The following is a 15,665-nucleotide window of genomic DNA, read 5'->3' as shown; positions in this document are numbered from 1 at the left end:
GCACACTTGGGGTGCCCGTGGGCCCGCTCACTGTGCGAGGGTCCGTGGTGAGCAAGATGGGCGCTGTGACCTTAGGTTCGAGGCAGACGAGGGCGGCTCGCCCTCGAAGTTCCTGCGGTAGCTGTAGGGCTGGGAGGCTCTTTTCCACCCTCGGGGCACGGGTGGGTGGCTGGATCTCGGGGCGGCCAAGAGAGACCCGAGGGCCTCGCCTTGCCTGGGGAGCCGGCTCACCTCCCCTTCCCCTGGGGAATCGTCCTGGGTGCCCTCGGGGCCTTGCTTCCTCCTCCAGGAGCTCTGGCGTCGGGCAGCACCGCCGAACCCGGCCGGGCGTTTGTCCGGAGACCCCTTCTGGGCAGGAGCCTCCGGAGGGGCTCTGTCTTCAGACCTTTCTCGTGGAGGGCTCTTCTGGTCATCCGCACTCCCGAATCCTGCCGGAGGAAGAGAAGAATCTGGGTCGTGTTTTCTCCTCCCTCCACCCAAGACTAGGAAAATCCTGCCTTGGGAATCTTAAATGGGGCGACTTGGTGGAGAATCTGGGCAAACGGACAGAGGTCAGTGTTTCCGGCAGCAGGTGGAGGCTGAGGCACGGCTTCGCCAGGACTCGGTTCCTGAAATCCGACAAAGCTGGGCAGCTCTGCACTTAGCTGCAGTGTGATTTCAGGCAAGCTACTAACTTCCTGCAGTCTCAGTTCACTCAGTTGTGAGGTGGGGGATAACGGTGAAGGCAGCCTCAAAGGGCTGTCCGTGTGATCCGGGGTCCACAGACCCGCAGGACCATGCGGCAGAGCAGCGCTGTTACATCAGAAAGATCAAATATAAACTCGTACCTTAAACATTTTTTTTTTCCCCAACTCTGTCGCTACTAGGTGAGGTTCAGTACCCAACTATCGTGTATACCCCTAGTGCCCAGAAATTGGTGTCTTATATTATTTACCATTAAAATAACTGGGAGTCCTTGGAGGGTAGCTGATTCCATTTCTTAGACAATGGATGTTGTCTAAGATGTCTAAGATGTTTCTGTTGATGCCAGAAAACAAGGATATTTTCAAGGATGTTGGGGTAGTGTTACAAAGACAAATATCCTAATTAAACAGGCTACCATTTTCAAAGCTATGTTATGATGAGCACCCTAAAACCTGCAACAATCATGAGGCATAAGTGAAATGTCTGGGGAAGGCCATGAGTCCGAAAACGACTCCAAAGTAGAAAGTTAATATAAAATCTTCAAAAAGGTCATTGTAAGACAAGTACATTCCCCTACGGGTACTAGAGGTTCTCCTACAGGGAGTTGTACTAGAAAGGTGATGAGGGGGCGCCTGGGTGGCTCAGTGAGTTAAAGCCTCTGCCTTCGGCTCAGGTCACGATCCTGGGATCCTGGGATAGAGTCCCGCGTCTGGCTCTCGTCCACTCTCTGCTCGGCAGGGAGCCTGTTCCCTTCTCTCTCTGCCTGCCTCTCTGCCTACTTGTGATCTGTCTATCAAATAAATAAATCTTTAAAAAAAAGAAAGGTGATGAGAATAGATATGTATCATTTTAATGATTTTTATGAATAGAGTGTAAATATATGGATATTTTGATTTGTCTCTTATTCCTCTACTTCTATTTATAAGGTGAAAATATGAAATCATTTCTCTCTGTGCAAGGCGGGAACTGTGAGCCCACTGACTCTGGGTAAGGCAGGATGACCATGACCCAACAGCCCTGATAAATACACACGGTAGCCAGGTAGGAGGAAATGTCAGCACTGTTGTAGCTGGTGATGACCCCGTTTGTCCTGATGAGAACTGGCTTCACCGTACTTATTACTGCATTTCCTAAGAAAATGGTTTTCAGTTGGTTAAGCGACTGCCTTCGGCTCGGGTCATGATCCTGGAGTCCCAGGATCGAGTCCCACATCGGGCTCCCTGCTCGGCAGGGAGTCTGCTTCTCCCACTGACCTCTCTCCTCTCATGCTCTCTCTCTCATTCTCTCTCTCTCTCTCAAATAAATAAATAAAATCTTAAAAAAAAAAGAAAATGGTTTTCAGCCTGAGGAAATTAAAAAAATACTGGGCTACAAAAATAAATAAAATAAAATAAAATAATAAAATAACCCAGCTACAGGTCCCATCACAAAAGATCCCCAGATTCTATAATAAGGGATTCATATTCAGGATAAAGAACTCTCACAACTTATCATAAAAGTCAACAAACCGATTGAAAAACAGGCAAAGGAATTGAACAGGCATTTCTCCAAAGAACACCAGAAATGGCTAATAAGCACATGAAAAGACCCTCATCATCACAACATTTTAGGAAAAGGCAAATCAACGAGAAAACCACAAAACCATAAAAAACGCACTCATTTGGATAGCTACTATTAAAAAAAAAACAGAAAAATAACAAATGTTGATGAAGATATGGAGACATTGAAACCCTTGTGCGCAGTTGGCTGAAATGTAAAATGGTGCAGCTCCTACGGAAAACAGTGTGACGGGCCCTCAAAAAAGAGCTGGTAAGGAGCGCCTGGGTGGCTCAGTCAGTTAAGCGGTTGCCTTCGGCCCAGGTCATGATCTCAGGGTCCTGGGATGGAGCCCCACAAGGGGATCTCTGCTCAGCAGGGGGTCTGCTTCTCCCTCTCTCTCTGCCCCACCCCCATGCTCTCTCTTTCTCAAATAAATAGAAGATCTTAAAAAAAAAAAGAGCTGACAATTTCACTACTGAGTATATATCCAAAAAAATGGAAAGCAGAGTCATAAAGAGATATTTGAACACCCGTGTTCACAGCAGCCTTATTCACAATAGTCAAGGGATGGAAGCAACCCAAGCATCCACTGATGGCTAAGTGGATAAACAAAAGGTGGGGTGTTATATACAGTGGGATATTACCCAGACTTAAAAAGGAAGGATATTCTGACCCAGGCCGCAACATGGATGGACCATGAGGACATTATGTTAAGTGAAATAAGACAAAAAACAAAACAAGTACTGTAAGATTCCTCTTATAGGAGTTTCCTAGAGTGGTCAAATTCAGAGTCAGAAAGTGGGATGGTAGTGGCCAGGGGCTGGGGGCAAGGGGGGAAGAGGAGTTAGCATTCGATGTGCACAGTTTCAGTTTTACGAGATGAAAAGGAATCTGGAGATGGGTGGTGGTGATGATTGTACAAGAAAATGAAGGTACTTAAGGCTACAGAACTGTCCACTTAAAAATGGCTAACATGGGGGTGCCTGGGGGCTTAGCTGGTTAAGTGACTGCCTTTGGCTCTGGTCATGATCCTGGAGTCCCGGGATCGAGTCCTGCATCAGGCTCTCTGCCCGTGGGCAGGGAGTCTGATTCTCCCTCTGACCCTTCCCTTTCTCATGCTCTCTCTCTCTCAAATAAATAAAATCTTAAAAAATGGTTAACATCATTAACATGATAAATTTCGTTATGTATATCTCAACCAAAAAAAAAAAAATGTCCAGATTCTAATGTGTCCAGATTCTAAGGTTTGAGATCCTCTGGCACAGAAGGGTATATGTGAAACTTTCATGACCTTACCAATTATAAGTTAATAATGGGTTTTACTAGTGCCAACAGACCAGGTCAATGCATCATAATGAAAGGACAAAAGCTCAGTTATTGATGGCCATAGAAAAATTGAATGTACCATCTCTGAGAAAGACACCAAGGTTCAAAAATTAATATCTGTATATAAATCAGTTACATGTATTAGTTCTTATTTGTATTTTGATTTAAACAAGCTGAAAAAATTTAGTTGACATTTATGGAACATTTACTCAAATTGAAAATTCAAATACACTGGATATTCAATATTAAGGGATGATTATTAAAAAAATTAGTTGTGATAATGGCACTATGGTTTAAAATCCTTAATCTTGGGGTGCCTGGATGGCTGTCATAGAGAATGTGATGGTTGATCTTGGGGTTGTGAGTTCAAGCCCCATGTTAGTGTATGGATTACTTTAAAAAAATCTTTACCAAAAAAAAAAAAATCTTTACAAAAAATAAAATAAATAAAATCCTTAATCTTTTTGAGTATCATGTCGAAACAATTCAGATGAATTCTATCATGTATGAGATTTGCTTCAAAATCATAAGGGAGGAGAATCAGAAGTCATGAGTTTAAACTGTTCAAGTTGAGTAGTGGGTTCATGGAGAGTCTATAAACCGTATTTATTTTTGTATTTGTTTGACATTTTCCATAATGACTTTTTCTTTAAAGCATACAAAAGAAAGAGAGAAAAAGAAAGAGAAGAAAGAAGGAATATATGAGAAAGAAAGAGAAAAAGAAAGAAAGAAACTCAAAAGCTCCCCAAGGTCACAAGTAAACTTTATATAAATGGGCACTGGGGCTAGTGACCCTGTTTTGAATCCTCAGAGCTGTGACACGATCCTTTGTCTCTGGCCAGAATCCGCAACCTGCTTATTCTGAGAGTTTCCTTTTTCCTTCGGGTCTGGTAGGATTACAAAAACTCTAGGGGGCGCCTGGGTGGCTCAGTCTGTTTAGTGACTGCCTTGGTCTCAGGTCCTGATCTCAGGGTCATGTCAGCGCGCTGCTCAGTGGGGAGTCTGCTCCTCCCTCTCCCTCTGCTGCTGCTCCCCCTGGTTGTGTGCTAGCTCCCTCCCTCCCTCTCTCTCTCTCTGTCAAATAAATAAACTGTTAATAAAATTTTTTTGAAAGGTATAAAAATAATAACTGAATTACTGAAGCCCTAGAAAGGTAGAGAAATTGGAACCTTAGGCAGGTGAAGGAGTGAGGACAAGAGAAGGTTAAGCCCATGGTTCTAGCACTTTCATAACCAGTTTCGATGGCAGGGTTTTAATAAATGCTGTAATTACTCTATCTGTAAATGCTTAAAGCGTATGAGTAGTCAAAATAATCCACCGTATTGACTTTGTCTTCACAGTTAAATTATTTAAGGTAATTTAGCTGGTCAAATTTGTAACCAAAGCTTAAGTCCCCTGTGGAAAACAAATAGTTTTCTATTTTTTTTATTATAGTCTAATACATTGAGCATTAGAGTGTACAGAAGGTGGTAAATATTTCTCTCCAGCCCAGAAGCCTCTCAGATATGAAATTATCTATCAGGGGGTTCTGAATTCCCCTTAAATGAGCTCAGGTATAACACTTGGTACAAGGTCTACAGCCTAGAATGATCTCAAATCCAGTTCCGATGAGACCGTGTATTGGAAAGGAAAGGGGCGGTATTAGGGGCAAAGCACAGACAGGGGCTCTCACAGGCATGCTGTGTGTCTGTCTGATCAGGTAGCTAGCTATTCCATCATTCAGCAGGTGCTAACTGGGCACCAAAGGGGGTGTCCAAGTCCCACTGGCCATCCCTATCTTGCAGCCACAAACAACGATCTAGCACACTTTTCCCCTTGTGCCATTCTCATGAATACAGCAAAGACATTCCAGGCTCCCAAGGAGCAGCCCTGACTTCTCTTCCAGAAGCGGAGAGTCAAGTTCTCAATTCAGGGCTTAGGCACTTAGCTAATCTCCACCCAAGTGGTTAGAAGCATGGCCCACGGCATAGGTATGAGTCCTGACTCAGCTGGGCTTTTTGTTTGGGTTTGGTTTTGGTTTTTTGGCTATGTGGCCCTGCTCCTTTTTATCCTTGACCTTGGGGAAGTAATATAACATCACTAACATCACTATAACATCAGGATAATAATCCCTACTCAACAGGGTTCCTGTGAGGATTAAAGGAGGTGATGTATATGTGTGAGTGTATGAGCGTGGGTATTATACATATATCTGATCTGTATCTATATTTGGATAGAGATACAGGCATGGAGGAACATCAGTGGCCGTAATTATCACCTTAATATTGCTGTTACTTCAGGGTTTGCTCCTTGGAAGATCTTGGATATTTGCTTATGAATCTAACAAATAGATTAGATCAAGCCACTGGCAAAACATGTTGTTTATTTTCCTGAGTATTAATTCATCGCCCTATTCAGGCCAAATGATGGCCGTTCTAGTTCACATTTTCCCCAAATCACCAATGGATAAAATAGATGATGAGGGGTGCCTGGGTGGCTCAGTGGGTACAAGCCTCTGCCTCCAGCTCAGGTCATGATCTCAGGGTCCTGGGATGGAGCCCCGCATCAGGCTCTCTGCTCAGCAGGGAGCCTCCTTCCCTTCCTCTCTCTCTGCCTGCCTCTCTACCTACTTGTGATCTCTCTCTTCCTGTCAAATAAATAAATAAAATCTTAAAACAATAGATGACGAATGTCAGAAAGAAGGTTCTGGGAAAACATGTCTCCAGAGACAACAGTGTGGGCAAGTGGCTGGAACGGAGAGGATGTATCTGTTCCCACTGGGATCAGGGCTGGTGCTCAGAGTCGTGTAAGTTACACACTGCAAGACTTGGAGGTGCCACTCACTTCCCGGTCAACGGAGATCCGTGTAGTTATTACAACAAATTTCCAACAGATGGCGGTAAATTGTTCGAGGCTCTTGCACCTTTTCCTTATTCACACAGTCATGCTAGGAATTTATGAACCGTTTGAAGGGTTGATTGTGGTCTCTCTAGACGAGAGGGCATGTAACACACTTTCCTGTTTTGTGTGTCAGACAAGATCTAAGAAACCTCAACGTCTGGGGCAAAGATAAGACTCCCTTGTGTGGTAGACAGAATTCTAAAGATAACCCCCTTAAATTCCTGGCCCCTGGTTTTTCGATCCAACACTAAGCAAGGAACAGCTGCAAAGGGGTTCTGCAGATCTCACTAAAGATGTCATTAAAGTTCCAAGTCAGTTGATGTTAAGATCTAGAGATTAACACCCAATCAGGTAGCCACTTAAAAGCAGAGTTTTCTCCAGCTCAGGGCAGAAAAAGACATCAGAGACTTGAAGCAGGAGGAGGACTGTGAGCCATTGCTGGCTTGAAGAGGTAGGGAGCCAGTGACGAGGAACACAGCAGTCTCTAAACAGCAGCCCCCAGTTGACAGCCAGCAAGGAAACATGGAGCACGACTCCGCATACCAAGGAACTGAATATAGCCAAGAACCTGGACTCCTTTGGAAGTGGATTCTTCCCCCAAGCTAGGTAAGACTCCAGCCCAGCCAACATCTTGAATTCGACCTTGAGAGACTCTAAGCTGAGAACCTTGCCAAGCCAAGACACTGAGTTGAGAACCCAGCAAAGTTCACAGGACCTGTTTTAAAGGAGTGTTGTTTAAAGCTGCTAAATTTGGGGTAATTTGTTATACAGCAAGATAAAGCTAATACGCTTGGTTTCATGAAAGAGCCCAGCGGGAAAAAACATGGGAACTGCTTCAGGAAAGGGTTCTAGCATCCCTCTTGCATAACAAGAGGAGGACACACTGTCCTCACTCCTAATGTTTCCTTCTATGTAGAGGGAGGACTACTGGTCTGTACTCCTGCCTTTCCCCATCTCCTGACTTCCTGAGGGAGAAATGCATCCTTATACCAGTTCCTTCCTCTCTTTTCCCCTTGAGGGTGCACCTGCTGGTTAAAACTTGGGTTCTGTTCTATTCCTCCACGTTCCAAATTTTACCTGGGAGGGTGGCCATGGCCCAATGCTGCCAGTGATCATGGACAGATAAGTCATGAATTCTTGGACTTAAAAACATGGCTCAGGACTCAAGAAGAGGGGTACAAATATGGGATCCCTCTCCCTCCCCTGACATGCAGCCCTGGCAGAGCCTAGCTAACCTGCTCACCTTTGCAGACCTGGAAGGGAGCTAGCTGTACAGGTAAACTGCTTACACTTGACTTTTGCTGCCTGCTCTTGAATCCTACAGGTGAAGCTTCCTCTTAGTAGGATAATGGCCTTCAAATTCGTGAAGTATGGGCTCTTAATGGGCCAAATTGTGTCCTCCCCCCCACCAAAAAAACTTAGATGCTAAAGTCCTAGCACCCCAGTACCTCCGAATGTGACTGTATTTGGAGATAGGGTGTTTAAAGAGGCAATTAATTTAAAATAAGGTCATAAGAGGCACCTGGGTGGCTGAGTGGGTTAAATCCTCTGCCTTCGGCTCAGGTCATGATCTCAGGGTCCTGGAATCGAGCCCCGCATCGGGCTCTCTGCTCAGTGGGGAGCCTGCTTCCTACCTCCTCTCTCTCTGCCTGCCTCTCTGCCTACTTGTGATCTGTCAAATAAATAAATAAAAAATCTTAAAAAAAATAAGATAAGGTCATAAGGGTGGGCCCTACCCTATCCTAGGCATGTGGGGTGATTGTCTTTATGATAATCACCTGTGACCAACAAAGAAAAACCAGCCCCTAAAAAAGGAAGTAAACCACTGAACTTGTTTTCAATAGAGATGTTAAAAGGATTTTTTAATCTTTTTTTTTAAAGATTTTATTTACTTATTTGACAGAGAGAGAGATCAGAAGTAGGCAGAGAGGCAGGCAGAGAGAGAGGGGGAAGCAGGCTCCCCACTGAGCAGAGAGCCCGACCCGGGGCTCGATCCCAGGATGCTGAGATCATGACCTGAGCTGACGGCAGAGGCTTAACCCACTGAGCCAACCAGGTGCTCCAAGATGTTAAAAGGATTTAAGTTTCCTGGTTAGCTTTCTGTAAAAGACCAACCCTAAAGGCCCTCATTGGCAACCCTGTCGGGACCCCTTCTCACTCTTGAGCTTTTTCTGTATCTTCGTTTAATAAACGTCTACCGCTTTACTCACACATACAAAAGTAAAAATAAAAAATAAGGGTGGGCCCTAAGCCAATATGACTGGTGTCCCTAATGAGGAGAGACTAAGACACAGACACACAGAGGGAAGATGATATGCAGACAAGGGAGAGGATGGCCATCTACAAGCCAAGGAGAGAGGTCTCCAATGAAACCAACCATGCCAACACCTTGATTTTGGACGTCGAAACCCTCCAACTGTGAGAAAATAAATTTCTGTTGTTTCAGTCACCACTTGATGGCACTTTGCTATGGCAGACCCAGCAAACTAGCTCCCAAGAGGAAAATGTTGCCCTATACCACTTCCCTGATTGCAAGGACCTAGTATCCTCTTCGGGCTGCTAAGAGTCAATAAAATCACAAACAGATAAAGAAAAGCTAACAGCCCATCTAAGGGGACTCAGAAACCACACTGGGCCCCTGGATGAAACAGCTGCAGCTGAAATAAAATCGATTGAAGAAAACTTAAAAAAAAAAAAAAAGGTTACAAGAGCTCAAACTTCCTTGTCACCAGTCTTCCAGTCCTATTCCTTCCAAGTTCCACACCATCTGGCTAAACCATCAGCAACTGCCCCTGAATGAGCAGAGCTGTATGCCACCGGCCTCTCTCATTCCGACAGAGTGAACAACCAAATGCACCGCCTAAAGGTCTGTCCACTTTTCTTCACCCCCATCCGAGTGTGACCCCTGTCAGGTCACAACAGCGTATTAAACAGACTCATCTGTAGAGCCTTGAGTTTTCTTTCCCCGGTCAGCTGGGAAGAAGGGCCGCCCCAGGATGTCGCAGGCATTGATGGAGGGAGACAACAAGACAATGCACCAGGACCCACCTGCCCATGTAAATGGCTCATACCTTCTGGATCTTTCCAAGCCTGGTCTCTTATATACCATTTTCACTTGATGCTCTGTTACTGCTGTTCACACTCAACGTTTTGGTTGTGTTGGGTAGACAACACTTCCTTCATGATGAGAATCTCGGGTTGCGTGGTCACCTGAGGCCACCCAGGTAGGGGTTTGGTCCCCACCAGGTCCCAATAGCAAATCAGAAACTGTTTCTCAAAAGTAGAATAGTTGTGTGTAGAAAAGGGCCTGTATTTATGAAACATCCTGTGAGTCTGTGTTTTAATTCTGCTATTAGTGAATACTGACTGATTCCTGCTAGAGGATCCAAAGGGCTTCCCCATTTGCCAGGGACACTCTGGGTATCCCTGGCTCTGCTCGATCATCGGCACCAAGTGGTAGGGCAGCGTGAACCACAGCCTCAGCTGCCTACAGAGTCAACTCTTACACTGGTGCCTCGTCCAAACGGGCCCCTCATAGGTGACTCTATTGATGCGACAGGTCATCTCCAAAATCCCATGGGCCTATACCAACCACGGTGCCTCTTTTGGAGTAAGTAGTTGAATGAGGGGCAACTCATCTTTCACCTTGGAGCAGACAGCCTTATATATTCTAGACCACTGAATTTCCAGAAGCTTCACTGAGTTGGCAGGCCCCTGAATTTCTTGTGAGCTTTATCTCCCACTTTCTAGTTTGCATATGTCTTCCAAAGGCAATTCAAGTATTTGTTACTTCCTGCTCATTAGCTCCAATGGTGCTGTCAGTGTGGTGTTTCGTGGAATGTTACGGTGATGAAGATCTCTGCAGATTACATTACATCAGAGCGAAACTGACATCACCCTGAATCGACCTGGGGATACAGCACAGCCTTGGCAGCTAAAAGGCCATGCTCTGGTGGACCCTTCATACTGTCACGGAGAGAAAGCCAGGTAATAGCTACATGCCAGATACCAGGGACTGTGCTGAATTGCTCTGGGAAAGGTACCACATCCTTTCTGCATTCTGCATTCCCACTGCAGCTGCCTGATTTCAGTTCATGACTGTCCACAGTCAATCTCCAAGATCCATCTGACTTCTTCACAGGCCATACTGTGGGTTATGTGGGTATGTGATAGAGCTCACTCCAACTGCTTCTTTCAACCCTTTGACCGAGGCTTCTGGGGCATGAATCTCTACACTTTTCCCAGGAATGTGGTATTTTTACTGCGTTGTTGTTTTTGTAGGGAGGGGAAATTTCCAGAGGCTTTCACTAAGTCCTTCCTACCTTATTGGCCCCCAGTCTATGGGTAAGAGAGACTATATGGGGATTCTGGTACTATCTTAGTTTCCAATTTATTGCCTCTCAGTTTGAAATTCACCCTACAGTATCTGCTCCAAGATAATGGGCTGGACCACTCAGCATTTCTCAGGGCGCAGAACATGATGGTAAGATTTGCCAGTAGAGGGCGCCAGAGGGCCACAGAACGAAGAAGGGCCTGCCCTTCCTGGTTCTAAGTCCCGTTGAGGTTTCAGTTTTCTCGCTTTTGCTGCGCAGATTTGCAGGACCACATGTATGTGGGCACATCCAGTGGGCCTTAGATGTGTGTCCCGAGTAAGGAGTTCATTGGGGGAGCTCACAGACCCCAGATTGCAACCACCTTGCTTCACCTTCTCTTTCGGGACTCAGACATCAAACGGCAGACCGCCTTTCCGGTAAGTGGATTCCTTACACTTGGACTCCTTTTGCACACGCACCCATCTGTCTTGACCTCGTGCAGCTTTCTCTAGCACTGAACTTCTGCAGAGCAAGCTCTCTCTAGCACTTGACTTCTCCCGCCCTATGCTTTATTTATTAAGTACACTTTCTGCTTGACTCTGGCAAGGGCACGGCTTGCTGAGGCGCTAGACTCCCGTGTTGGTGCAGTTTTCTCCAGCACTGAGCTCCTGCAGAGTATACTTCCTATAGTTTTGGTTCTAGCAGTGCTCAGTAATTAGCAACTTCACTGAGCTCCAGAGGACAGATTTCCAGGAAGTCCCATGGTAGGCGGCCCATCACTGACTTTTCTGTTATGCCCTTCTTTTTTTTTTTTTTTTAAATCTTTTATTTACTTAAGTAATCTCTACACCCAGCGTGGTGCTCAAACTCACAACCCTGAGGTCAACAGTTGGTTGCTCTTCCGACTGAGTCAGCCAGGTGCCCTTTCAAATAGAGCCTGGATCTTAGACCTGGTGGTAGAGGACTCTGCCTTGGGTGTTCTATTCAGCCCTAGGGATAAGTAGCTGATCTTTATGTCTGCTACTTCTATATTCTTTAGAATTGTCTTTAGCTCTCATTATTAGCTTATTCTCTAAATTCCAAGCCCCTATTAATAACTCCTTACGTTGAACTTTCCATTGTGGCCTCTTGTCTCCTGATTGGACCTTGCCTGATCTAATAATTGGTACTGGGAGTGGTCCTAGGAGACAGACCCACAAACATGGGGTTTTGCAATTGATTTGGTCACATTTGGACTTCAGCAATGCTGAGTTCTTTGCTGATGGGAAATGGTACGCTAGTATTCCACAGTATGCAGTCACGTCACAGTTAAAGCTGTCACCTGTGGCTGATTGTGATGAAGCACATGCCTTGGGAACGCAAATGCCTGCTGCCCTTGACTGCGATGGCAACAGTAGTTACAAATGACTGTGGTGTAGGATGAATTCTTCTCAGTTCATTTGAGTGATCACAGAGAGAAAATGACAAGCTCAAGTCTACTAAGTCCCAACACAACTCAGCCTGAGAACCAGGGTGCTTCCATGACAGTTCTAGAACAATCCCTTACGTAGACCCAGGGCTAATATGGCTAAAAGTCAAACACAAAATGTGATCATAGAGTTGCTGGATTATAATGACAGTTGAATTCAGTACTATCAAGTTTGTTATGGGGAAACTAGAGCATTAATCAGGATAGAATAGGATCTAGAAATCTGGAATGGTGTTTTTGGTTAGACCCAGATGAAGTGGACGATATTGAACTTCCAAGTCATTTTGCGTCTCTCTGGAGAGACCACCTTTTCTGTCTGAAAACTCAGTGATAACTTCACTTGAGGCGAATGCCTTCCCCTCAAGTCCAACACAAATTCCCTGTTGTCACTAGACCTTTAACTAGGGTCAAATCTCAGCATGTTCTAGGGGCACAGTACACACTGTGGTCCAGGAGGAAACAGTTTACATACCAAAAAGAATTGCAATACATTGCTAACATGTTGGCGGAAACCTGGGAAGTGTGTGAGAATGGATTCGAAGGGTCTTAGACCAGTGGGAGTAGAATATAGCACCTAACAGGGGCAAATTCATCAATATGGGTGCATTTACTAGGGATTCCAGACTTCATGTGCTAGCTTATGCACCTGAAGTTAGCTCCAAAAAGTTACTTAAGGGTCGCCTGCGTGGCTCAGTCAGTTAAGCGTCCCCGACTCCTGATTTTGGCTCGGGTCATGATCCCAAGGTTGTGAGATAGAGCCCTGCATAGGGCTCTGTGCTCAGCGGGGAGTCTGCTTTTCTCCCTCTCACTTTGCCCCTCTCCCTGCTTGCACACTCTCTTTCTAAAATAAATAAATAAAAAGTTACTTGATCCATTGACTGAACTTTGGATTTGATGGTGGCCTAATGTTAATGAAGCTGAGATTCCAGTTTTCCTGGCAACATGTGGAAGAAGGAATCCAAAGGCTTAAGGTGATAGACTTGATTTATCTTATGCAACCTGTCAACTATATTCTGAGAGGACCCAGAAGACACTTCCCTTGCTAAGGCATTGAAGGGAGGATCTCCATCCTTGAAAAGTTCTATGATGACTCTTCTTTGTAGGCCAGGTGTGGCTGTAGACATATGACTAATGACTAATGATTACCAGCATTGACATAGGCTTCCCGATCTCATTGGATATGATGAGATCCAGACAAAGTGGACATATCAAGTGTAAAGGGCAGCAGGGATCATCAGACAATCTGCTTTCTTGGCTTGCAGAGGTCTTTGATAATGGGTCATTTTTTAAAAAAGACTTTTATGTTTAAGTATCTCTACACTCAACATGGGGCTTGAACTCACAACCCCAAGCTCAAGAGTTGCACATTCTACCAACTGAGCCAGCCAAGTGCCCCAAGGTAATGGATAATTGATGACAGTGTTCCTAGGAATGAAACACATAGACAACCTACATTAGTATTGCTCAATCTATTTCCTTGTAGATCTTCTGTATAGTTATTCCCTCCATTATTGTAGGCTGGGTATTGAAGTCTCCCACTATTATTGGCAAATTATCTATTTCTCTTTTTAGTTCTGTAAACTTTTTTGTCATGTATTTGGGGGCTCTTTTGTTAGGTACATAAAAGTTTATAACTATTTTGTCTTCTTAATGGATTGACCCTTTTATCATTATAAAATGTCTTTCGTATCTAGTAAAAAGTTTGTTTTAGGTTGTTTTGTCTGATGTTAGTATAGCTACTCTACATCTCTTATGGTTCTTGTTCTATCCTTTTACTTTCAATCTCTTTGCATCTGTGCTTATAAAGAGCATACTGGATTGTGTTGGTATTTTTAGTTTATTATATTTTTAGGGGGGAGGGGCAGAGGAAGAGGGAATCTTTTTTTAAAAGATTTTATTTATTTATTTTATTTGAGAGACAGACAGACAGACAGTGGGGGAGGACCAGTAGGGGAAGGACAAGCAGACTCCACTCTAAGCACACAGCCCGATGTGCGGCTGGATCCCAGGACCCTGAGATGATGACCTGTGCCAAAATCAAAAGCCTGACACCCAACTGACTGAGCCATGCAGGCAGTGCCCCTTCTGTTTTTTTTTTTTTTAAATCCATTCTGGGGCGCCTGGGTGGCTCTGCCTTCAGCTCAGGTCATGATCTCGGGGTCCTGGGATGGAGCCCCGCATCAGGCTCTCTGCTCAGTGGGAGCCTGCTTCCCCCTCTCTCTCTGCCTGCCTCTCTGTCTACTTGTGATCTCTGTCAAATAAATAAATAAAATCTTAAAAAAAATCCATTCTGCTTTTTTTTAAAAGGTTTTATTTATTTGACACAGAGATAGAGAGTACAAATAGGCAGAGCAGCAGGCAGAGGGAGAAGGAGAAGTAGGCTCCCCGCTGAGCAGGGAGCCGGATGTGGGGCTTGATCCCAGGACTCTGGGATCAAGACCTAAGCTGAAGGCTGAGGCTTAACCGACTGAGCCACCCAGGCGCCACCAAAAATCCATTCTGCTAATCTCTATGTTTATCTGAAATTTTTAGTCCGTTTTCATTTAATGTAATTACTAACAGGACAGAATTCATACCTATCATTTTGCTATTTATTTATGTGTCTTTTTTCCCTATGTTCCTCCATTACTACTTTCTTTTGTGTTAAATATTTTCTAGTATTCCATTTTAATTCCCTGTTTCTTTTACTCTGTTCCTTTGAATTACTATCTTAGTGGTTTCCCTAAATTACAATTAATGTCTTAAAACAATCTAGTTTAGGGGTGCCTGGGTGGCTCAGTGGGTTAAGCCTCTGCCTTCGTTCAGCTCAGGTCATGATCTCAGGGTCCTGGGATCGAGCCCTGCATCAGGCTCTCTGCTCAGCAGGGAATCTGCTTCCCTGCCCCATGCCTGCCTCTCTGCCTACTTGTGATCTCTCTGTGTCAAATAAATAAATAAAATCTTAAAAAAAACAATCTAGTTTATTTTAATGTCAACTTAATTTCAATAGTATATAAAAACTTTGTTCCTATTATATGTTTCTTCACTTTTTCTTTGTGCTGTTATTTCCATTCAAGTTACATCTTCATATAAGCCCATAAACACAGTTTTACAATTATTGCTTTTTGCAGTTGTCTTTAGAACATATAAGACGGTGGGCACATGGATGGCTCAGTTGGTTAGGGGACCCCACTCTTGGTTTCAGCCCAGGTGATGATCTGGGAGTGGTGAGATCAAGCCTCACGTCGGGCTCTGTGCTTGGGATGGAGTCCACTTCAGATTCTCTCTTCCTCTGCCTCCTTAAATAAAATCCTCTCTCTCTCAATCAAATAAAATCTTGAAAAAAGAATATATAGGGGTACCTGGGTGGCTCAATCAGTTGAGCGTCTGCCTTCAGCTCAGGTCATAATCCCAGGGTCCTGGGATTGAGCCCTACATGGGCCTCCATGCTTAGCAGGGAGCTCTCATCTGCACAC

General features: G+C 44.6%; 1 protein-coding gene across 1 annotated transcript in view; it reads right to left on the bottom strand.

Annotated features, from left to right (window-relative positions):
* Nucleotides 1-212: 212 nt before the first annotated feature.
* Nucleotides 213-15,665, bottom strand: part of BCL7C (BAF chromatin remodeling complex subunit BCL7C) — a 39,300-nt gene continuing 23,847 nt past the window's right edge. Inside the window, exon 6 of the mRNA XM_080829871.1 lies at nt 213-428. Coding sequence (XP_080685997.1) covers nt 228-428 — 201 coding nt within the window. The 3' untranslated portion in view covers nt 213-227. The remainder of the gene's footprint in view (nt 429-15,665) is intronic.

The sequence above is a fragment of the Martes martes genome (assembly GCF_963455335.1).
Source record: "Martes martes genome assembly, chromosome: 18".
In the NCBI taxonomy this organism is placed as follows: Eukaryota; Metazoa; Chordata; class Mammalia; order Carnivora; family Mustelidae; genus Martes; species Martes martes.
The sequence above is the reverse complement of the archived record's forward strand: the minus strand, read 5'-3'. Positions and strand labels throughout refer to the sequence as shown.